A 24,970-nucleotide genomic window follows, 5' to 3' on the forward strand; every position below is an offset into this window, starting at 1 on the left:
TTTGCTCTTGAAATTTAGCTGTTGGATACATCTTATGTCCAGTATATTAAAATTAAGGAAGCATTAGTGTTATCTGTAGAGGCAAGTGAAAGAAAGATTATGACAATTGTAAAGGAGTACGTCAAGGCTGTATATTGTCACCCTACTTATTTAACTTATATGCAGAATACATCATGAGAAACGCTGGGCTGGAGGAAGCACAAGATGGAATCAAGATTGCCGGGAGAAATATCAATAATCTCAGATATGCAGATGACACCACCCTTATGGCAGAAAGTGAAGAGGAACTAAAGAGCCTCTTGATGAAAGTGAAAGAGGAGAGTGAAAAAGTTGGCTTAAATCTCAACATTCAGAAAACTAAGATATGGCATCCGTTCCCATCACTTCATGGCAATAGATGGGGAAACAGTGGAAACAGTGTCAGACTTTCTTTTTGGGGCTCCAAAATCACTGCAGATGGTGATTGCAGCCATGAAATTAAAGGACGCTTACTCCTTGGAAGGAAAGTTATGACCAACCTAGATAGCATATTAAAAAGCAGAGACATTACTTTGCCAACAAAGGTTCGTCTAGTCAAGGCTATGTGCCGGGGTCCAGCCCCAGCAGGATCCAGGGTTACCCTCAGGATGACAGCGTCGGGAATAAGAGAGAAAGAGAGAGAGAGAGAAAGAATGACACGGGGAGACCAAGCTTCGGTGAACGAGGCCCATAACTTTATTTTCAAAAGGAACTTTTATACCTTGACTTGTACATAGAGGGAAATGAAAGATGCAAAGTCATACAGAGTCAGCCCAAACATTACATCTGTTTTGTCTTTATCGAAACCAGGATTTTTTCTGCATACCTTTCCCATAAACAATGTTGTGTACATTATCTTCTGGCCTTGGAGGCCTGTGGACATTTTATGACTCTTTTTTGATAAAAGCTGCTCAATAAGAAAACTTATTTTCCCTTGAAGTGTTTTTTCTTTATATTTCTAATCTATGTCAGCCTCAGAAAGTGCTAAACAGAGTTACATTCTCAGGGAGCAAAGGTGCAGTGAGTTACAACAAAGAACCAATTAGCTCAAAGGTCTGATGTGGTTAATTCCAAGGTTGCTACTTGTTTTTCTTACATTCCAACTATGTTAACCAATACACTCCCAGGTGCACAATGGATAAGAGATATGGGAACTTGGCAGCAAGCATTGGCTCAACAATGAAATCCTACACCAGCACTACTCTAATAGTTTTTAACTCTTCGAAAGGCTCTATATTTTTAGAATGTTTTAGGCTTCCCGTGTCTCTCATGGTTGGGAGGCTGTGAACAATCACATGCGTAGCTGCAAGAATCTGGATAAACCTGTCAGACAAGCTAAAAGCCATCACAGGGGTTTGAATTGAAACACTCCTATCATGCCCAGGAGACCTATTAACTAAAGCCCTAAGTTGACTTTTTCCAGAGAAAGGTGGTCGGGGATAGCCCCCTGTTAATGTCAGAAGAGTTGGTGAAAGGCACAAAATAGTAAGACAGACAGATTCTGGTTTTGGGGTAGATGCTCGAGCAGATCCAGGGGGTCCCTCGAGTTCTGATCTGCCTTGCTTGTCAGATCTCTTCCACATGACCTTGTCATGGGTGGGATCTCCCGTGGTGGCTCCCGGCAGCTATGGTTTTTCCCGTGGTCAAGTATGGATATGAGAGTTGGACTATAAAGAAAGCTGAGCGCCGAAGAAATGATGCTTTTGAACTGTGGTGTTGGAGAAGACTCTTGAGAGTCCCTTAGACTGCAAGGAGATCCAACCAGTCCATCCTAAAGGAGATCAGTCCTGGGTGTTCATTGGAAGGACTGATGTTGAAGTTGCAACTCCAGTACTTTGGCCACCTGATGAGAAGAGCTGACTCATTGGAAAAAACCCTGATGCTTGGAAAGATTGAGGGCAGGAGAAGAAGGGGACGACAGAGGATGAGATGGTTGGATGGCATCACCGACTCAATGGACATGGGTTTGGGTGGACTCTGGGAATTGGTGATGGACAGGGAGGCCTGGTGTGCTGCGCTTCATGGGGTCGCAAAGAGTCGGACACCACTGAGCGATGGAACTGAACTGAACTGAGAGATACTGTAGTTTAAAAAAAAGGGATTTGACTTGAGTTATTTAGACTTTTTATATTAATTCAGTTCCCTGGATAATCACTCAATTATTCACTTGGCCTTTCTGCTTGTAAAATAAGAATAAAAAACTTTTTTTCCTTTTGTGAAAGAAAAGAAAAAACAGATAGGAGGATATGAGAAGAAAGGAGGAAGACATTTTATAATCCTTTCTGTCATCTTATTTTGTCTCCCTTTCTTTTATTCCTTCAAACTCAGCCTGTTCTACTGTCATTTAGTTTTCATTTTAGTTAATATTTGATATTTTATTGACTTTCTTTTTTTGTTCTGGGTTAGTTTTCTAGGTAAAGTACCACAGACAAGGTGATTTAAACAATGGAAATTTATTTCTCACAGTTTTAGAGGTTGGAACTCCAAGATTAAGGTGTTGCCAAGGTAAATTTCGCTCTGAGGCTTCTTCTCTTGGCTTGCAGGCAGCCACCGTCTGGCTGCGTGCTCCTATGACCTCTTTTGCTCTTGCAGAGAAGAGTGACGGAGGGTGGTGGGGGAGATAGAGCAGGTGTTTTGTTGCCCCACCTTATAAGGGTACTAATCCCCACTCTCATTACCTCGTTGAATTCTACATTTCGTCCATAATACTCATGTGTGTGTTTGGTGTATGCACACAAAGTCACTTCAGTCATGTCCGACTCTGCGTCCCTATGGAACGTAGCCCCACCAGGCTCCTCTGTCCATGAGATTCTCCAGGCAAGAATTCTGGAGTGGGTAGCCATGCCCTCCTCCATGGGATCTTCCAGACCTAGGGATCGAACCTGTAGCTCCTGCGCCTCCTGCATTGCAGGCAGATTCTTTACCTTTGAGCCACCAATGTCCAGTCCAAAAAAAACCCATCACATTTTGCACTGGCAGTGGATGCAGGGAATATAGGCTTGGGGCTCCCAGCCCAGTGATGGCAGTGACTGATCTCTGGGTAATTTCTCCTCCATTTATTCCACCAATCCTTCCTATACTTTTGTAGCTAATGCCCTATATTCAATTTCTCCTTACTTGAAATATCTTAGAGTTTTCTGTTTTCCTATTTTCTAATTACTTTCTACTGCTTATTGCATAACATAAAGGAAGGTGCTTGTATGTTACTGTCTCAACCTTCATAAAAAGTGTTACTAACTCCAAAGGAAAAGAAAACACACAGCATAACAATTCACACATATTAGTCATAGAGAAAGCCAAACACACTTTGTTCCTCTAGCATTTCTTAATATGTACAGCTTTCTGATTTTATACTTAAAAAAGAATAATGTTGTATGTCTGTAATAACGTGTGCTCAGTTGTGTCCGACTCTTTGTGACCTCATGAACTGTAGCCCACCAGGCTCCTCTGTGCGTGGAATTTTCCAGGCAAGAATACTGGAGCGGGTTGCCATTTCCTACTGTAGATGTTTATAATCGTTGGAACCTGGCTGTGTATGTAGCACATCACATCTATCTCTGGTTGTAAACATTTCAAGGAGCACTTTACCACAGACTTGGAAAGCTCAGAGAAGAGCCCACATACTAGTAGGTAAACTTCAGGCAGGTGACCTCATTACCAATGGAGGCATGTGGATAAAACACAAAACAAAGTAAACCTGGCCATCAGCCTTCTCACTTGGGCAAATCAATTTCTCTCTGCTTCGGTATTTTCATTAGAAAATTCGGGATCATATTAAAACGTCACTTCTTTATCCACATATCTCCACTGCCCCTTACATGTCATTGCCTGTTGAGGTCAAGTCGATGCATGGACCACAGTTATGCTGAACTGGTAATAAGGTCACCAGAGATACTATATATCTACATCATTTAATGCCACATTGCACAGCCCAGATACTGTACTGTGCCGTTTCTCCATGTGCTTTGTATGATTCCACCATGCTGTCAAGGAGTGTGGCGGGCGTCCTGTCCAGCCTTGGTCTTGGCCAGTCAGCATTTGGAGCCTGTCATGCTGTCCCTGTTCTGAATCAATTGTGTCCTACAATATACATTTCTCCCTTGAGGACTCGCAGTTTAGATGGTTCTGGTGGTAGTTTCGGCCCGTAATAGCTGCAGTGAAGACTTGTGTGCTCAGTCACTTCAGTTGTGTCCAACTCTTTGTGACCCTGTGGACTGTAGCCCACCAGGTTCCTCTGTCCATGGGATTTTCCAGGCAAGAATACTGGAGTGGGTTGACATTTCCTTCTCCAGGAGATTTTCCCGACTGAGGGATTGAACCTGCATCTCCTGCATTGCAGACAGGTTCTTTACCCACTAAGCTGGGACGCCTGCAGGGAAAATTTGCTGTGAGGCCAGTAAAGCACAAATTTCAGACTTAATTCCCTCACTTGCACACGCTTTTGAGAAAGACCTTAGCAATCATTTGGTCGTAAATCTTGGTAAATTTTATAAATTTTGCAAAAGTAATATATAGTAACTGCAATCAGTGAAGACTGCTATCTCTTTCCACTCTTTTCCTTCTGTAATAGGTCATCTCTATCAGATGGCATCAAAGTGGTCACAGGCATTTTTTTCTTTAATGATTTTGTGTATAGACATAAAAGAGAGCTTTTAAAACTGTAGAACTTCAGACCCCTCAAAAGCTGAATCTGTCCTCCTCCCCCCACCCCTCCAATCTTTGTTAAAAGCTATGTTGTTAGGTGTAAGTTCATATTAAAAATATACTCTGAATGTATTTAATTGAATGGTAGGTTCTGAGGGACTGACTTGTCCCCTTTTGATCGGTCTTATCAAGTATAAACTTACCACATACTCAATACAAAGAGTTCATTCTATAAAATGGCAATATGCAAAGAGGGTTACTTAGATTCTTGTGGGTGGTTAAGAGGAACTTTTCTTATTTAAGATTGTGAATGCTGACTTAGAAGCCACGGTAACTATGGCTAACGATGGTTACTCCTCCAACTGAGTGTCTGGGAGTTGTAGGTGTTCATGTCTTATCTGAATTTTCCAGAAGTCAGTAACGACTGCTCATTTTATCTCTGAAGTCCACACTGCACCAGTATATGATGACAATTTCTAGTTCCCTAAAGTAACTCCATCCTCTTCATTCATTCCCTGCCTCTCCCTGGGCCCACCTACCCCATTAGGGACCAAATGCCAGAGATTTTCTTGGATGTACAGTTAAGCCTTAAAAATCTTATTTATAAGGAAGAAAGAGTTCAATCATAGACTCTGCTTTCCTTCTGTGTCCAAGTCAGAGCTAAGCCAATGTATCAGAGGCTTGAATCTCCCTAAACTCACCCCTTCCATGCTTTCCTGCCCTAATCTGCAGCCATACAAGGCTGAATCCCTGGTCCCATGAGCCTCACTTCCTCAATAGCCTCCAAAGAATTGAAGTTCTCTTGGCTTAAAGGCCTTGATTTCCTGGAAAACTAACACACCAGCAAGGCTAACATGTCTCAAGCAGTGCAGGAGGAACTGGTGGGCAGGGAGGCCCCCAACACGCTGCACAGATGAAGCTCCGGCGACCTCCAGAGCCCAAAGTACATTTGGGCTGAAAAACTGTTGGGCAGGAGTGTGAAGCTGACCTCACCTACAGTCTCAGGGAGATCACATCACCCCCTGGACCTCAGCCCCTTGGCATCCGCATGTCTGTGAGTCTATTTCTGTTCTGTAGATAAGTTCATTTGTGTCATGCTTTAGATTCCACACAAGTTATTTTGTATGATGTTTGTCTTTTTCTAACTCACTTTGTTTAGTATGATAATCTCTAGGTCAATCCATGTTGCCGCAAATGGTGTTATTTCATTCTTTTGGCGGAGTGGTATTCTATTGTATATATGTACCGCATCTTCTTTATTCACTCCTCTGTCACCGGACATTTGGGTTGCTTCCATGTCTTGGGTATTGAAAATAGTGCTGCTATGAATACAGGGGTAAATGTATCTCTTTAAATTATAGTTTGTCTGGATATATGCCCAGGAGTGGGATTGCTGGATCATAAGGCTACTCTACTCTTAGTGTTTAGAGACTCTTCCATACTGTTCTCCCTGGTGGCTGCACCAGTTTACATTCCCGTCAATAGTGTAGGAGGGTTCCCTTTTCCCACACCCTCTCCAGCATTGGTTATTTGTAGAAGGAATTTTGAGCAGGTGCTCAAAAAATTTATTTCATTTCTATTTTCAGATGGGGAAAATGAAACTCAGAAGGTGGCTTGTTCAAGGTAAAACAGACAGGTCTCCTGATACCAAAGTACGTGCTTTTGTTAAGAATTTGAACCTTGGAATCTAACACTCATATGAAATTTTGCCACTAAAGAGACTTTGAGACTGTCCTTAGTCTTTTGGAGCCTCTATTTGCTCATCTATAGAATGGGAGTACTATTAATAATACCTCACAGGCTGATTGTGTTATATGGTGTCATGCATGTGTCTGGCAAAGGGTTAATGCTAAATACATATTAGTTACAACATTATTATCACTATTTCGACACTTCAAACTGCTTCCCTGTAAACAAACCTGTTGACTGTAAAGTGTCTACTGCACATGGACACTCAGCAAATATTTGAATACATGGGCAAAAACAATCATTTGATTCTTATCCTAGATTACCTTCTGAATCATTTTTCCAGCTGCAATCAGGTCATCAACTTGATGATCAACAAACATTATTCTGCCCTCACGCTCCACCCTCCCCTCACTCCCCCTGCACCAGCTGACCCAGCAGAGCCAGGCACCAGCGGGAGAGGGCAGCCAACACTGCTGGGGAAAACAGTGTCTGCTTCTAGTCGGGACTTGCTGGAATCTGGACAGGTTCACCCCTTATTTGCCACGCTTACAAATCAGCTGGAGAAATACCAGATATGTGGCAAGGCAGAGGGTTTGTAAACTAGAAAGAGAAGGGCTGCTAAGCGTGGACCAGCCAGGGGACAGGCAGAGCTGCAGTTCCACGGGCGAGAGGAGGTCAATTGCTCATTTCTCTGGAGAATAAGTGACAGAGACACAGGCGAATGGGCCAATGGAGGTTCAGCATAGAGGGAATGTCCTTAACAAACTCCCCAATGGGAAGCAGTTTTGCTTTTCCTGGCCCTCAGGGCGCTAGACCAGCCACTAGCTGGGAAAACAAGCACTGGTGCCAGAGCCTTCTGTGGGTTCCAAGGCTGCTTTTTCAGAGACAGGTACTTGAATCCTCCCTGCTTTCGGCTCAGGGGTGGTTCTGGACCTACTCCATGAGTTTGGGGTGTGTCTCCGTGGGGTCAGGTGACAGTGATTCACAGGTCACTGGGCCAGAAAGTACCTACCTTGCTGGGTCATTTTTTCTTTCCTGGTAGCTGGATATTCTCAGCCACGGGTTACTTTCCCTCTCAATTTATTTGAGCTATTTTAAGAAAGTTTCTGGGAAGGGGAGGCCATTGTGAAATAAGAAAGCTGGTAAGGGGACAGGTGTCTGCCTTCTGCCTCTGGGGGACATGCACGGGGCTACGCTCCAAAAGCTTGCCCCTCACATGTGGGTCTGATGCTTGCCCGGGACCCGTCTCTTCCCTCTGCCCTGGCAATCCTGTTCTTTCTCAGCTAGCCAGCCCACTGGGGAGCAATCAGATAAACATATGGCTGAGGAAACCGCATAGTGCCTGAGAAACCAAAATAACATGCACTAAACCACATTGGAAGACTCTGATATCTCTCAGTGCCAGAGACCTTCAGAGAGAGAAAAGAGCACTGACTGCCTTTGCGCTGCTCACGGTGAAGGAGCCACCCAGCACCCTCCTGAGAAAAGGTGAATTTTATGTGCAGGTGGCCATGATTTGTACCACGTGACCTGATGCCCTGGCTATTGCTGATTGGATAACGACGGGAAATCATGCCAAGGAAGATTTAGAGCCTCTCTCAGCCCGATAAACTGGGCTGGGGCTAGAGCTTTGTTTAATAGGGATGATGACGACCAACTGGACTAATTGCATTTTTTTCTCTCTGGAGTTCCACCTGAGACCTATTAGGGGAAGTTAGCAAGAACCAGAAGTGGAAAGATAAGCAGGGAAGCATAGGAGGACTTGGGTGCTGACAGTGGACAGGGCTCAGTGGACTCCTGCTGCTAAGAGGTGAGGGGTTGGGAGGGCTTTGAGCCCTCATCAGTCCTCTGGTTTCTACCCTGGGAAGAGAGTATCAGGATGCCCAGCCCAGGCCCTGGACATCTGTCTCCTGTATTTCCATAGGGACTCTCAGAAGAAGTCTCCTTTATGAGACAACCTCAGTGCATCCCTTATTTACCACCTGCAAGAGCTAATAAAAAACTCTCGTGGCCTGGCTTAGAGATGAAGGAGTTGAGGCAAGGAGCCCATGGTCGTGCCCCAGGTTATAGAATCAGAACTCAAATCTGTGAAGGAATCCAGGCTCCTTATCTGGAAAGCCTGCTCTTAGAGGGTGAGATTTGAGGACTGGAATGTTGGAGAGAGTGGAGGGTTGGGGTGTGGGTGAGGGGGGTTGGTTTCCAGTTAAGAGTGAAGAGCAGGAGAGGAGATGTTGGGTTCGGTGGTTCAGACCTGGTGTCACATCGTTACAATTAAAAAGCAGTTTGTAAACAGTAAGAGCTGAGTTCTAAATTGCCTGTGAGCCACGCCCTCTCAGTGGCTGCTCCTCAGGAGGTCTCTGGGAGCAGACGCAGCAGTCCTGCTGCTCTCGTCCACCTCGCTGACTTCACCAACCTTCCCTTGGCCGTGCCCACAGGGAAGGTGCTTTAGGAATCAGCAGAAATCTCCTCCCAAATGCAGACGTACTTGCCTGTCCTGTGTTCTCAAGACAACTCCAGGCTGGTTTGGGGCTAATGTCTAAACTCCATGGAGACCTGCTTGCCCTCACTTTTAATGGGAAGAGAGCTCACAGGAGCTTTCTTTATCCCATGAGAAATGCTGGCAGGAAAGGTCAGATTTGAAGAGGCTGTGGACCTAGGGAAAGAACTCTCAGGGCCAAACTTTGTTCTGGATGGAATAATTCTTTTTTTTTTTTTTTTTTTTTTTGGCCATGCTGCATGGCTTGCAGCATCTTAGTTCCACAACCATGAATTGAACCCATGTCCTCAGCAAGGAAAATATGAAGTCCTAACCACTGGACAATCAGGGAATTCCCAAGGATGGACTAATTCTTAAAACAAGGTTTTGCAGCTCATACTTTGCCTCCTCACAGGCCCATGGATACAGTACGGATTGCAGTTGTGGGGGCTGGCGTGATGGGGCTTTCTACTGCTGTGTGCATTTCCAAAATGGTCCCAGGATGCTCCATTACAGTCATTTCAGACAAATTCACCCCTGAGACCACGAGTGATGTGGCAGCTGGAATGCTTATTCCTCCTACTTATCCAGGTGAGAGAGGGATTTTTGCTTATCTGTCAGATATGATAGATGTGAGATAGAATGGTGTTGATGTTGGTTGACTGCCGTTTACAAAGACAGCTGGACATTTGTGTAAGTGTAACGTGTGCCTTTGACATCTTGTTGGTTCATCTGTTAGGAAAGATTCAGTTATGTTGCAGGATAGAAAGAACCTCCAAATCTTAGCAGCTTAAAAAGCAAAGGTTTATTTTTCTCTCATACTATATGTGGATTGAATATCAGCAAGGGTTCTGTTCAGCACCCAGGGGCCTAAGCTGATGAAGCAGCCACAGTCTTGAAGGTGATCAAGCCTGTAGCTGGGTGGGTGAGAGCTCTGGGGCTCCTGCCTTAGCAATTAAAGGTTCTGATCAGGAAGCAACATTCATCACTTATGATGACAGCTCATTGGCCAGTGCTAGTCACATGCTCCCACTCTTCAGAAGGAAGCCAGGAAGTACAATTCTATAAGGCTCCTAGAAGGCAGACAGACAGAAGCATTTGGTGAACAGCACTAATGGCTGCCACAGTTGGTAACTCTAAATCTTTCCACTGATAACAGTAATAACCATCAAGTCAGAAAATACTTGTAATGGGACTAACATCCTCACTTCTAAGCCAGTATAAAAAAAATTGGTCAATATGTATTCAGGACTAAAAATGCATTAATTTTTAAAAACATGTCCATGCATCTTTTCCATTTTGTATTCTTCATAAGAAATGGGAGGAGGAGGAAACAGAATTTAATAGGAAACAAAACCACTTTGCAACTAATGAAGTTTATACCCACTGTCTCCATTTCCTCATTTCCACTCTCTTTTCTCCCCTTTAATTTTTGTTTTTGTTTTTGCATCAAGGTTATACGAGCACATAGTCTAAGTAGTCAAATGGTTATAAGTTATTATCACCCCCCACCCCCAACTGCCCCAGCAATCTGGACTATGAATTGCCATGTCCATTTAATCCAGAAACTTATGTCTCCAGTCCAAGGTACAGTCTCTGAGTTACCCAACTGCTGACTCCTCCCTCCTGCTATCTCTGCCTCTCTTTCTGGAATTGCTGTTATGCTGGGCCTCCTGGTTGGATCCTCCATACTCTTAGCTTTTTTCTCTTCCTATTTCTATTCCTCTTTTTATTTACTTTCTAGGAGAATTTTCTCAGTTTTTTCTTTTCCCTTGCTGTTGGATTTATTATTTCTCATATAGCATTTTAATATTCCAAAGCTCTTTTTTAGTCTCTAAATTTCCCTGTGTTCTAACATACTATTTATGTTGTATGGTTGCCATCTTATCTTTCTGAAGACACTAGTCATGGTTTTAAAAAAGTTTCTTCTCCCTGCACAGTTTCTGTTGTCTCCAAGTTGTGTTTTTTATTTGATGTGCTCATTTTTCATGTTACAGGTTTTCCTTGGCTTCGTGGTCATCTTTACCTGTCTGTTGACATTTAGGAGCAGGGTCCTGACAGGAGTTTCTGAGCCTTGTATGGCGCTTGTTATCTTGAGGCTCATTGCACTGGGATGGGGGAGCTGTTTGGTTGAGGAACCTCTGATGTCACTGTATTTAGTCTTTCTTCTTGTGTAGGTCATGTTCCCCAGAGAAGAGGCTTTCTGTCTCCTGGCTGGGGTGGGTGAAGGCCTGGCTGGCAGCATTCTAGAAGGAGGAGGAGAAGCGGTCTGGGGTCTTAGCATCCAGTTTGCATGTGTTCCCTTAACACTCTTGTTTTTACTATGGTATCCTGACTTTTGTGCTTAGGGTTCCTACCCCCAAGCCCCCCCCTGTTTCACCTAACAGAGAATAAACCCATCTTCTGCCAGGGTAGGAAGGGCTGTGACCTCAGCACTGCCATCTAGGAACTTGGCTTTGTCAGCAGCAGGTGCTGATGTACCTCCTAGGAGCTGCCTCACAGGAAACAAGCACAGGAGCCTGGTGTGTGTACAGAATGCTAGTTCACTCTGGACACCTTTCTTGTGACCAGAGTCCTGGTGTCCATTTTCCAGGCATTTCCTTGCTGTGTCAGGACCAGGTGAGTGGTGAGAAGGCTGCCCAATAATCATGGAATCATCTTCAAAGAAGGAGGCTTACCTGGGAGATCATTCAGTCCATGGAGGCCCAGCTTACCCTTTGACGGGGTGGTCAGGGCCCCTGGATCAGGGTCTTTCTCTCTAGTGCTGCTGATAGACTTTGGTTTTCTCCCTGAGCTTCTTTTGGACCAGCCCCAGTGATGTCAATACTATATGGGGACCATCCTGTTCCATAGGGTTTTTATAAAGATTAAATGGGTTAATACTTGTAAAGCATTTAGAACAGTGCTGGGACACAGTGTTATGTTGACATTTCCTTTTTTAAAATTAATTTATTTAATTGGAGGCTAGTTACTTTACAATATTGTGGTGGTTTTTGCCATACATTGACATGAATCAGTCATGGGGGCATGTGTCCCCCCATTCTGAACCCACCTCCCTCTTCCCTCCACCCTCTTCCCTGCCCCCTCCCCACCCCATCCCTCTGGGTTGTCCCAGAGCACCGGCTTTGAGTGCCCTGCTTCAGGCATCGAGCTTGCACTGGTCATCTATTTTACATATGGTGATATATGTTTCAGTGCTGTTCTCTCAAATCATCCCACCCTCGCCTTCTCCCACAGAGTCCAAAAGTCTATTCTTTACATCTGTGTCTCTTTTGCTGTCTTGCATATAGGGTCATCATTACCATCTTTCTAAATTCCATACATATGCATTAATATACTATATTGGTGATTTTCTTTCTGACTTACTTCACACTGTATAATAGGCTTCAATTTCATTCACCTCATTAGAACTGACTCAAATGTATTCTTTTTAATAGCTGAGTAATATTCCATTGTGTATATGTACCACAACTTTCTTATCCATTCGTCTGCCAATGGACATCTAGGTTGCTTCCATGTCCTAGCTATTGTAAACAGTGCTGTGATGAACATTGGGGTACACGTGTCTCTTTCAATTCTGGTTTCCTCAGTGTGTATGCCCAGCAGTGGGATTCCTGGGTCATATGGCAGTTCTATTTCCAGTGTTTTAAGGAATCTCCATGCTGTTCTCCATAGTGGCTGTACTAGTTTGCATTCCCACCAACAGTGTAAGAGGGTTCCCTTTTCTCCACACCCTCTCCAGCATTTATTGCCTGTAGACTTTTTGATGGCAGCCATTCTGTATGTCGACATTTTCTACTGTCAATACTGATAGTCTGGCTACAGTTTTCTTTTACCAGCACTTGAACATGAATTAGGTCACCAGATTTGTTTTACTCATCATTGAACTGGGATTGTCTGTTCTTTTGAGATGACTTTTGCAGTGTGTGAGTAGCAGTCACTGTTTTGTGTCTTCAAGTTTGGAGTGGGAAGGGAGGGTACATTTCAATATATCCTCAGATCAGATCAGTCACTCAGTCGTGTCCGACTCTTTGTGACCCCATGAATCGCAGCACGCCAGGCCTCCCTGTCCATCACCAACTCCCAGAGTTCACTGAGACTCACGATTGTTGGGGTGTAATCCATATGAGGTCTAATTCAGTTCTTTGTGGCTTATTTTTTAATTTCCTCCTTATTTCTGAACCATTAGATCCAGTCTGCAGTTTTGAGAATGCATTCACATGGGCACTTATTTAAAGACAATAGCAGAGATCCACTAGTAAAGAAACATTTCCTGGCTCCTGAACAAGTGAATTGCTTTAAAGCCTACTAAGGAAATGCCCCCATTCACTTGGAAACAGGATGCCTCCAGGGGCTTTTCATCTCTACTTTCAGTGAGCTCTAGGGACTTCTCTCCAAGCAAAGCTGACCCAGGATCCTCTGCTCTGCTGCCCTTGTCTGCTCTGTGGCTCCCCTACATTTCAGCCCCTCAGGATTACTGTTCCTCAGTCCCTGTCCTGCCCCTGGATTCTCTTTCATGACCCTCCCTCAGGGTCAGATGGCCAAATACTCCATCCATAGATTTGTCTACGCTTCTGGGTCAGGCTTGCTCTCTGTGCCTACACTGGGCACTATTATTTTGAGGCTTGAACCCTGATCCTGATTTCCTCCCTGGCAGGCCTGGAACCCTTCCAGAAGCTGTGTCCAGGTCCAATCCTGGACAAGGATGCCTGGGGGGTAGGGGACACTGGTCCACAGGACTCTGACAGAGAGGAGGTTCCTGGCGTAGTCCCTGCATACCCCTGGTGACCCCAGGAATGCTGCTCCAAGCTGGTCTGTGATTCCATGGAGGGGGATGGAGGTAATGGCAGCCTTGGATGGGGCTGTAGGGAGCTTAGTTTCACAATGCAGGCCTCCTCTCCTTGTATCAGGAGGGTGAGCAACCTGGGTTTCCCACTCATATGCTGTCTGTTCTTCGACCTGGTTGACCTGGGCTCCAAAGATCTCCCCTTGTCTCCTGCTGTGCTTTCAGCTTCCAGGAAAGAGGCCCTATGTTATTTCTCTCATCATCTCAATGGTGTAGCCAGCTGCTTGCCTCAGCCAGATCAGCTAACGTGGCTCAGGTTGGTTATGGACATTTCTAGGGCCTCTGGAATACGCTGAGTGCCAAAGACCCCTTTGCAGGTGGCCTGTGTATTAGACTTTTCCCTCATTGGTTGATTTCCCCTCTGTTGATTAGTCATTATATGAACTGAATCTGATAGAGCATGTCAACATTCAAAACTTCGGTCATCGTTCACCACAATGTGGTACTTTATCTAAATGTTTCTCCCTGCCTTTTTGGTTTTTGCCAGTTTGTAGAAAGAAGCTTCTCTGAAGCACAGTCATTGTCATCAGTTCCCTTTTTGTTCTGCTTTGCTTTTCTCCACCATCACAGACACACCCATTCAGAAGCAGAAGCAGTGGTTCAAAGAGACCTTTGATCACCTGTTTGCAATAGTCAATTCTGCAGAAGCTGAAGATGCTGGTGTTATTTTGGTGTCTGGGTAAGAGAGGAAATCTGAAATTATTTTGGAATTTAGAATGATCTTAACACACTTTCGAGTTTAACAGAAAATATTACTGAGTACCTGCTGTGAGCACGGGGTAAATGTCTGAGACATAGAGGTAGACTTATCCGCCAGGGCGTAGGCAACATGGATCTGGATCTGGTTTGAGTTCAGGAGAGAGAAGAGGGCTGGAGATGTAGCCTTCTGAATGTTTGGCCTGTAGATGAAAAAAGGGAAGTGGGTGATCTAGTACAGGAGAATTGTTCAGCAAACAATCTTTACATCTTCCACAGGACCTGTGTTGAATGAATCACTTAGAGATATAAATTCCAGTACCTTAATGACCACACCATTAGAAACCATGTATAGCACTCAAATGATTTTCCTTGCTATTTTAGAGCAGCCATGCTTTACAACATTTATTCCTATTGATGTAATGAACCCAATACTTATAAATCCAAAGATATGCCTAGCAGCTATTGATAGTATGATTATAGGCTTCTTATTAACAGCTGATATCATTCCACTTCATCAGCTCCAACCATGACTTAAGGATACAGGGTATGACCCAGCAATCCCACTGCTGGGCATTCACACAGAGAAAACCAGAACTAAAAGAGACACATGTACCCCAGTGTTCATTGCAGCACTGTTTACAATAGCTAGGACATGGAAGCAACCTAGATGTCCATCGGCAGATGAATGGATAATAAAGTTGTGGTACATATACACAATGGACTATTACTCAGCTATTAAAAAGAATGCATTTGAATCAGTTCTTATGAGGTGGATGAAACTGGAGTCTACTTTACAGAGTGAAGTAAGTCAGAAAGAAAAACACCAATACAGTATATTAATGCATATATATGGAATTTAGAAAGATGGTAAGGATGACCCTACGCACGAGACAGTAAAAGAAACACAGATATAAAGAACAGGCTTTTGGCCTCTGTGGGAGAAGGCAAGGGTGGGATGATTTGCAGGAATAGCATTGAAACATGTATATTACCATATGTGAAATAGATTGCCAGTCCAAGTTCAATGCACAAAACAGGGCACTCAAAGCCAATACACTGGGACAACCCAGAGGGATGGGATGGGGGACACATGTATTCCTGTGGATGATTCATGTCAATGTATGGCAAAAAACTCCACAATATTATAAAGTAATTAGCCTCCAATTAAAAAAAAAAGGATACAGGGCTTCACCTAACAAATCCTGGCCTTTCTTATCAATGACTTTATGTGATCATCTACAGTTTCACTCATAATTCACACCCCTGTCTCCTGCACTCCGCTCATTGCTTATTCTAACTTATATATTTTGTTTGAAATTGAGGCCAACATTTAAACTTTTGATGATTTGTTTACAGTTTATGTAAAGCATTATGCAAAACAGAAAAATCTTTCCCCCAGATGCTGCTGCTGCTGCTAAGTCGCGTCAGTCGTGTCCGACTCTGTGCGACCCCATAGACGGCAGCCCAACAGGCTCCTCTGTCCCTGGGATTCTCCAGGCAAGAATACTGGAGTGGGTTGCCAAATAAGAAAAGCTGGGCAAGAGCTTTTTAGAAAAAGAGAGTTAAATTCAATCTTTAAAAGACACACAGCTTTTTAAATGTCTTATTCCAATGCCTGCCCTCCCCCTACCCCAAACATTTTAAATTTAGCTACTGAATAATATGAATCTAAGTGAACAGAAAAATAGATTTTATTTCTCTGTACGGGCATAAGAAGTGTGTTTTTAAAATGCTTTAGAGAATGTTACATCGGTTTTACTAGAAATCTCATAAAACTTCAGGAAATTTTTCCACTTAATGTGTTTGAGTTGGCAGATATTTCAGAGTATTCCTACTGAAGAAGTGCCATACTGGGCTGACGTGGTGCTAGGATTTCGAAAGATGACCAAGGATGAGCTGAAGAAATTCCCCCAACATGTGTTTGGTCATGCTTTTACGACACTCAAGTGTGAAGGCCCTGCCTACCTCCCGTGGTTGCAGAAAAGGTTGGTTGAAGTAGACTTTACTGCTTCTTTTGTCTGTCCTACCCACAAATACATTCATACCTTCTCATAACATAGAGACTAAATTCTCTGTTGTGCCTCAGAGCTTCTGTGCACTGTGCCTTGTTGTGTATCAACGGCTGGGGCTTAGTAAACAGTCTGTGAGACACTGTGTCACAAGGAGTGAGTCACACCCAAGTTGGTAACACGTCCATTTTCTGCTTCCCTGTGCATCCTGATGCAGGGGTTGGTCCCTCTCTCCCCACCACTAAGACCCCCTCACTGAAACAGAACCTGTTTCCTCATCTATAAAGTGAGATATTTGGAGAATATGCTTCCAGCTATTCTTTAGAGAATCTTAGGCTTATTATACATTATTTTTGAATTTTTTTCTCATTAATGAAAAAGAAAATAACTCCATTATTTTATTTTGTTATTAACAAGGACTTTAAAACTGAGGGCTTATCTAAATTAGGTAATGTCTTCCTTACCAAGTTCAGCCCAAATTCCAAGAACTTGTATTTTGGCTTGGTTTTCAGGACTTCCTGTTCCAGTTGGTTAGGAAACACATCAAGGGTATCATTATTTAAGACACATTAATAAATCTCTCTTGTTGCATCTGGAAATTGTAAGCATGTTGAGGGTTGTGAAACTGGCCCTTTCAGTGCCTGAATCTGTATATTTGGTAGATGCATAGGGATAATGCAAATTATTATATAAAAGTTGGAAAAGTGACTTGAGGTAAGCAGTGGCAACAATGACTTAGTCCCAGATGTAGGATATAAGATAATTAAATGGAATAATTAATTCCACAATTCTTTGTTGAGCTTCTGTGTATTCCTAGCACTGTACTAGAAGCTAGTCAATTCTACTGAGGGTGATGGTGTATGTGTGTGTACGTGTATTGATATACATGTTAATTAACAATTACAGTAACATGTATGCTGAGTGTTAAATACAAATTTATGAGGGTGGATTGGGAGCACAGAGGAGGGAACCTAAGTCTGTTAGGCACACGTTGGGAACATCATGATATATTTTTGTAGCTTTGTAAGTGCTCATCTCACTTTTACCTCTTAGCAATTTATATGGGACTTTTTTTTTTTTAAGTTCCAGTTTCATAAAACCTACACTTTTGTGCCTTGTTTGCTGGCCCATAAACCCCTGTTTATATGTTAAATTTAAGCCACTGTATATCAGCTAATAAATGAATATTTGAGCCATCATGTGATGGAGTTACCCATCAGCCAACATTCCAGTTTTCAGGGCATCACCATCTTTTCTGAGTGGCAAGGTTAGATAGTGTTGCACTTTTGTCTTTATGAGAATACCTAGAAAAAGAACTTTGGAAGTGCCAATGCTATTGATACCTAGTTAAGGTATCATTTATCTTATCTTAATAAAATTAAGGGGAAATTATTAGGCAAGCCAGAAGTTACAGAGCTTTACTGTCAATATATGCATATTTATTTTGGGCCACACTCAACTAGTTTCACATGAGAATGTATATTACCTGAACAATTTGTTCTGCCTACTTCTAAAGTATCACCTTCTAGAAAACTGACCCCTTATTTCCATTATAGCTTTATTTTCAGTACTAACTGTGGGATCTGAAGGCCTGGGGAAAATCCTGATATCCTCTCATTAGTTGGAAGCCTGCTGTCAGCATTTTGCTTTACTTAAAATAAAAGTGGTACTTTGTGCCAGTGGGAGCCACCTCCTGACTGCAACACCATCGGGCCTGGTGACCAGCCAGCTGGGGTTCGTGCCTTGGAGCACGCTTCTTCCTGTCTGGTTTTAGGTGACAGAGTCAAGGTGAAGAGGCCCAAGGGGCTGCTTTTGCCCCAGAGAGTCTTGGGGAGGCCTTTTAAGGTCTGTTTGTTTGATACACACCTCAACCAGTAACAGTGGGTGGGAACATGAGTGCCTCGGGCAGACAGTACACACGTCTGCTGCAGGAAAGCCACGAGGAGACCCTTGTCCTAGCCGTCCCCCCGCCCACCGCTTTGACCCCTCTAGGCCTGTAATACCTCAGGCTTCCGCATACCGCCCCCTCTACCCCAGTGAGGGGGCATGTAGGGGCCTCCTCTCTGTAAGATTAGCTGTCCCCCCTTCCCTCAGGCCCTGGCATCTGACCAGAAGGCCAGTGTAGAGGAGGAGGAGGGTCATACCTGAGGAAGACTTTGTAGGGCTGGGACTCCTCTAAGCCCAAGGCAAACCTCTAGAATCAAGGACCTCAGGCCAAGACGGAGCCTGAGCCATGTTATGGTGAGGGCGTGGGGTCCTGGGGCTCACTCTGTAGGCTGCCACCCACTCTCCACCACGGGGATGACCCAGCTGGGGAGCCACACAATCCCTGCTTGTTCCTCACGCCCAGGGTCTGTTCTATTGCCTCCTACACCCCTGCCACACAATGCGAGTGTTCAGCCTAAAGCATTCTGACTCAAAAAATGGGCATTTCACTCAGCAAGCCACACAACAATGCCTTCAGTCTAAGCTCTATCCTTCTGAAACAATATTAATTTCTAGGAAAGAAAAAAACTGTTCTTAACCGCAAATTAGATCTGTAGTGTTTTTCAAAGAACAGAAGAAATCATCTCCTCAAAAAAAAAAGTATACCCAGTAATACCCAGAACAAACAAATGAACAAAACCCCCTGAAGGTTAATCAGTCATGCAGATCATGTTTTATATCGTTGGCCAGTGGAGTCATATTCTGCTGCTTTGTACTTGCCCTTCCAGGAAATGAATCATAGAGGCACGTCAACTGAACCTGTCTCTTCTCCAGGCATCCTACTTAAATAAATCATCCCAGCTGGAGCAGGATGGTCCTGTCTTGGGCGGCATTCAGAAAGTGGGTGCCCCATTTCAGTGCTGGGGGCCCTGTGATTCTGGTGCATTGCCTCCTTTCCAGGGGGCCGTGCCTTAATTCCGGGGCCCAGCACTGAGCACAGCGCTAACTACACCTTCTCTCTCCTCTATGGAGTCTTCTCAGTTACTTTCCAGTCTCACATCTCCTACAGCTTCTGTTCTCCTGCTTGGCCTGACTGACAGCAGAGCCTACACCACTCCCTCGGCAGATGGACAGAAATGTGGATTGTACATCAGGCAGGAGTCTCTGCCTTACAAATGTCCAACTTGCAAAGGTCCCTTCCTGCTCACAGTGGACTCCTGCTTCCCCACATCCAACATACCCTGTGCCCGCTAGAGCAGTCTTCCTTTTACAGGGCCCTAGGCTGCGGTCCATGGGGTCGCGAAGAGTCCGACATGACTGAGCGACTTCACTTTCACTTTTCACTTTCATGCACTGGAGAAGGAAATGGCAACCCACTCCAGTGTTCTTGCCTGGAGAATCCCAGGGACGGGGGAGCCTGGTGGGCTGCTGTCTATGGGGTCCCACAGAGTCGGACACGACTGAAGCGACTTAGCAGCAGTAGCAGCTTAGCAGAGAATTCCTCCTTCGCCCAGCATTGGCTGCTGGCCCCTAACCAGACAAGCCATGGGCAAACATTGGCCTCAGATAGAGGTCTAGTGTGAGCAGGTTTCACCCCGCCCCCCGCCCCCTCCAGGCTTTCTCCCTGGTTATGCAAAGATGAGGTGGAAGGGCACCAGCCAGAAAAGTGGAAAATGATGTTTATTTTTTCTGACGATGGCAACAAGGTTAGTAGGGAAGAGATGTGGGGCAATGGCCTTGGGGGCTTCCACTGGGCCTCCAGTCGCTGCCCTAAGACAGTTGCAGGAGGAAAACCCCACCTGCTGGACTGACTAAGGGTGCCCAGCTGCTCCCCTCTGGACCACTCTGCCCACAGAAACCTCAGGTCTCCTCCATAAAGGGACCAGAAGCTGCTCTGTGCCTGAACAGGGCTTAGGTCAATTAAAACAGACAAGTTTGTGGCATGGACAAGGTAGAGATGGATCTTCTGAGAAGTGGTAGATAGAATTTATTTCCCACTTATCACAGTTTATTTTATTAGAATATGCATTGCAACACAATGAGTGAGCAGTAGGGATTGTTCATCGGATGAGGTTAAAACTTTCAGGTTAAAATTAGAGTATATATGGAGAGAGAGTTATATGCTATATATTTAATTGCTTTGTAAACCTAAAATGCATTTAAAAAATTCTAACTGTGAGAAGTTATTTTAAATATATTAAATATATTTATAATATATTAAATATATTATATTATAAATAATATATTTATATTCCTGACACCAGAATATATATGTTATGTATCATATCATATATATAATGTATAATTTATATAATATATAATGTTATATTATATATTATAAATATAATATATAATGTATATTATGTATTATAAACATAATATATAATGTTATATTATATATTATAAATATAATATATAGTGTACATTACATTATTATAAATATATAATGTTATATTATATATTATAAATATATAATGTATATTATAAATATATTAATAGCTACATTGCATTTCTAAGAATAAACAGTGGATTTTCCCCATGAATCTATATGCATAGCATTATTTGCCAACTGAGATTTTCCATTAGTTTTTTTTTCTCCTCGTCTTCACACAAATGGACTGAAAATAGTTAATTTTCTGATTGCTGTTAGTAAAATATCCTGTTTCAGGCTTGAAGCAAGGATGCCAATGTGGTACCACTCTCAATCTGTTAGGATTCTTCAAAGAAGCAGAACCAATAGACTATATATATACATATATATATTTAAAGAGATTTACTATAAGGAATTGGTTCACACAGTTATGGAGGCTGAAAGTCCTGAGATCTACAGGGTGAGTTGGCAAGCTGGAGACCTAGGAGAGCCAACGATGTATGGTTCCATCTGAAGGCTGGCAAACACCGGACCCAGGAAAAGCCAGTGTTTTAGCCTGAATCTGAAGACAGGAAAAAGCTGACATCCCAGTCTGAACGCAGTTCAGCAGAAGGAAGGTCAGCCTTTTTGTTCTGTTCAAGCCTTCAACTGGTTGGTTGAAACCCACGTGAAGGAGGGAAATCTACTCTACTCAGTCTAACATGTAAATATTAATTGTATCCAAAATATAGTCATAGAAACACCCAAAAGAATGTTTGGCTAAGTATCTGGGTACCTCCATGGTGCAGGCAAGCCAAAGCATAGAATTAGTCATCATATACCCAAACTAGGATTTCATACTGTCTTCAGTATTACCCAACATTCATGTCAAGTTCACTAAGTATTGGGTGCTGAGCTGGGTCATAGGTGTAGTGAGAAGCGTAAGACACTGTCTCTCCTCTTGAGAAATTTTTGGTTTATTGGTATGGGTCTCCTATATCTTGTGAAGCATGTGCGTGCTCAGTCGCTCAGTTGTGTCTGACTCTTTGTGACCCCATGCACTGTAGCCCACCTGGCTCTTCTGTCCATGGGATTCTCCAGGCAAGAATACCAGTGCTGGTTGCCTTTTCCTTCTCTAGGGGATCTTCCCAACCCAGGGGTTGAACCTGAGTCTCTTGTGTTTTCTGCATCAGCAGGCAAAGCTGATTCTTTACCAGCTGAGCCACCAGGGAAAGCCCCTGTGAAGCACTGTCATGCCCATTATTTCATCTGAACTTCACAACCATCTCTGAAGCAGGCAAGGGAGGTGTCACCCCTATAACCCAGATAAGGAAACTGAGGGTCAGAGAAGTGAGATGAGTTGGGCAAGACCTCAAAGCTAAGCTAATGTGAGGCAACTGGGACCTAAATCCCCTGGTTTCTGATTTTACATCACCTCTCACGTGGAACTTCCTTCATTCTGCCAAGCACTTACACTTCTGTCTCCCAGCTCCTTTGTCAAACTTGAGGAAGGGCACTTTGCCTCTAAGCAGTATCTTGAACACAGGCAGTCAGTCTGCATCTGCTGTACAGAGCTGCTGACAGTCTTCCTCTCCTATTAAGTCTTCTATATTCTACAAGTGACCTATGAATAAGATTGTTATTGTTTCATAGGTACATAGTTTCAGTTTCACAAGATGAAAAAAGTTCTGGAGTTGGATGATGGTGGTGGTTGCGCAACAATGTGACTGTATTAAACTTAACACCCTTAAACTGTACACTTCAAAATGGTCAAAATGGTGAATTTTGTGTTACATGTATTTTACTACTATTAAAAAAGATCATAGAACCTAGATGAACTATTTCTTTTCATTATTGACGACTTGGTCTGAAAAATCATTACCAACCACGACTGTTACTTAGTCCATCAACTGTAAATATTTTGGGTTCCTCTCATGCTGGCATCCCTGTGGGAGATGTAAGTGGGGGACAGTGCATGTGAGCCTAACCATCTTGTTAGGGAGATAAGGGTATCACAAAGGAACATGCAAGAGTTAACAATATGAGACAAAAATGTTGGAGGTGGTAAATCTAAGAGCTAAATAAGTGGCATAAAGCAAAAGCGCTTGGGTATTTTAAAAAATACATCAGGTTAACCTGATATTTATTTAGCATCTAGAATAATATAGGGCTTCCCAGGTGGTGCAGTGGTAAGAACCTGCCTGCCAAAGCAAGAAACACAAGTGGGATCCCTGGGTCAGGAAGATCCCCTAGAGTAGGAAACGGCAACCCGCTCATGTATTCCTGCCTGGAAAATTCCTTGGATAGAGGAGCCTGGCGGGCTACAGTCCATGGGGTCTCGGAGTAGAACATGATTGAGCACACAGGAGCATGAGAATGATATAGAAACTCCATTAAATATAAAAAGGATCAAGCATCTAGTTTGCTTTGCGTTTCTGAAATAGGTTTTTATTTAGGTTCAACTTTAGGAACCTCTGGTTTGCAAGGATGTGAGACACTCAGATAGAGTACCACCTGCTCGGGCCCTGGAAGCGCTGGAGGTATTTGCTCATTGGACGGTCACCTCAGTTTTGTTTCTGAATTCCTGTCTGTCACTTCTGTAAGGGGTTGAGCAGGACGCTGGTAAGGCTCGCCTCATGGTCTCTTGTTCTCCTTAGGGTAAAAGGAAACGGGGGCCTGATACTCACCCGACGAATAGAAGACCTGTGGGAGCTTCACCCGTCCTTCGACATCGTGGTCAACTGTTCAGGCCTTGGAAGCAGGCAGCTTGCAGGAGACTCAAAGATTTTCCCAGTGAGGGGCCAAGTACTCAAAGTGCAGGCTCCCTGGGTCAAGCACTTTATCCGAGATAGCAGTGGGCTGACATATATTTACCCTGGCGTATCCAATGTAACCCTGGGTGGCACTAGGCAAAAAGGAGACTGGAATTTGTCCCCAGATGCAGAAATTAGCAAAGAGATTCTTTCCCGATGCTGTGCCCTCGAGCCCTCTCTCCGTGGAGCCTATGACCTAAGAGAGAAAGTGGGTTTGAGGCCCACTAGGCCAGGCGTACGGCTGGAGAAAGAGCTACTAGCTCAGGACAGCCGGAGGCTGCCTGTGGTCCATCACTATGGCCATGGAAGTGGGGGCATCGCCATGCACTGGGGCACTGCTCTGGAGGCCACCAGGCTGGTGAACGAGTGTGTCCAAGTCCTTAGGACTCCTGCTCCCAAGTCAAAGCTGTAGGTGACCCGAAATGATAGCAAATGGCCCCAGAATCTATTAATCAAAATGTAACTTAAGTACCAGAAGAGATTCAAGTAACTTTTCTGTTGAATGAAAGTTTAATTGGACACGATTTTGTTTTCAAAATTAGAATTGATGCAATAGGTATCAGTAGACTTAAACCTACTACTGATCTAACTTAGTACTAGTTAGTACTAGCTATGACATAGGGCGTTAAGCTCTATTTTTGTTTTTAAAAAAATACTTGCTATAAATATTTCTTTTAAATCTCAGGTCCAAGGATCTAAGCTAATTCACACGGATGCAAGAATTTTGATATATTTTTTTGGCTTATAAATCCACAGGAGGAGATAATGTATGGAAAACACTTAACTCACTGTCAGTTGCAGAGCTGCCGTGATGCTCATAGGTTGTAGTCAAGTGAACACTATAATCCTTAAAAATTACACGGCGATATACAATTCAGGCTCATTCCACTTAGTGGAAGACAAAGGATGAATCCTGCTAGTGTTAATGGCAACCTCTACTTCCCCTCAGCTGGCAGATGGTAGAAGATAGTGATGATGTGTTGCTTACAGGTGTGGCATCAACTCAATTGCTGTCTGGGGTCAGCCACCTAAGGGGTGTACTTTCCATTACCACAAATAATTGAGAGGTGGCTTACTGGGTGGTTGACTTTGCCTAAGCATTTTTGAAGATTGAATTTCATGTGCAGCCAAAGAGCTAATTTGCTAATTAAGATGGAACAATCACTCTGAATGAAATATAACCGAAGAGTTTTCTGCAAGTTGTTAAAAAGTACTGAGGAGTGGGAGTATGTCTCATGACACAATGATTTTGGAATTACTGAATTAATAAATCTAATCTGGATTCTTGGCTTGGTCTTTAATCCGTTCATGTGTGTTGTGAATACTCATGAGGGTTTTTGGCTGAGTGAATGATAAAGGAGATGCTATTCATTAAGATAAGGAAGCTTAGGAGAAATATATGAAATTTTTTTTTAGTGAGAATAGTTTGTTTTATTTATTTTTTAACATTGGAGAATCTCTAAGTTTGACTAGATCTAATTTAAATATAGGGCCTAAATA

The 24,970-nt window shown here is 43.5% G+C and overlaps 1 protein-coding gene across 5 annotated transcripts; it reads left to right on the forward strand.

Moving 5' to 3' along the window:
- The first annotated feature begins 7,159 nt into the window (after positions 1–7,159).
- DDO (D-aspartate oxidase) lies at positions 7,160–24,752 on the forward strand. 5 transcript variants are annotated; one of them, XM_070376471.1, is made up of 6 exons: positions 7,192–7,240; positions 7,639–7,839; positions 9,243–9,418; positions 14,244–14,352; positions 16,181–16,357; positions 23,315–24,752. In XM_070376471.1, exons 3-6 carry the CDS (start codon positions 9,247–9,249, stop codon positions 23,880–23,882), a joined length of 1,026 nt encoding a protein of 341 aa, XP_070232572.1. In that variant the 5' UTR covers positions 7,192–7,240; positions 7,639–7,839; positions 9,243–9,246; the 3' UTR covers positions 23,883–24,752. The 5 variants fall into 5 exon arrangements, with proteins under 5 accessions (XP_005890289.2, XP_070232572.1, XP_014331996.2 ...); XM_014476510.2 differs by having other exon boundaries at positions 7,225–7,240; positions 7,635–7,839; XM_005890227.3 differs by lacking the exon at positions 7,639–7,839 and having other exon boundaries at positions 7,160–7,240.
- Positions 24,753–24,970: the final 218 nt, after the last annotated feature.

This window comes from Bos mutus, chromosome 9, assembly GCF_027580195.1.
Source record: "Bos mutus isolate GX-2022 chromosome 9, NWIPB_WYAK_1.1, whole genome shotgun sequence".
NCBI lineage: Eukaryota > Metazoa > Chordata > Mammalia > Artiodactyla > Bovidae > Bos > Bos mutus.

Coding starts and splice junctions, on each gene's coding strand:
- DDO (XM_005890227.3), top strand. CDS start 9,247: ATGGATACAGTACGGATTGCAGTTGTGGGGGCTGGCGTGATGGGGCTT. Junction 9,419..14,243: donor TATTCCTCCTACTTATCCAG/GTGAGAGAGGGA, acceptor CCACCATCACAG/ACACACCCATTCAGAAGCAG. Junction 16,358..23,314: donor CTCCCGTGGTTGCAGAAAAG/GTTGGTTGAAGT, acceptor TGTTCTCCTTAG/GGTAAAAGGAAACGGGGGCC.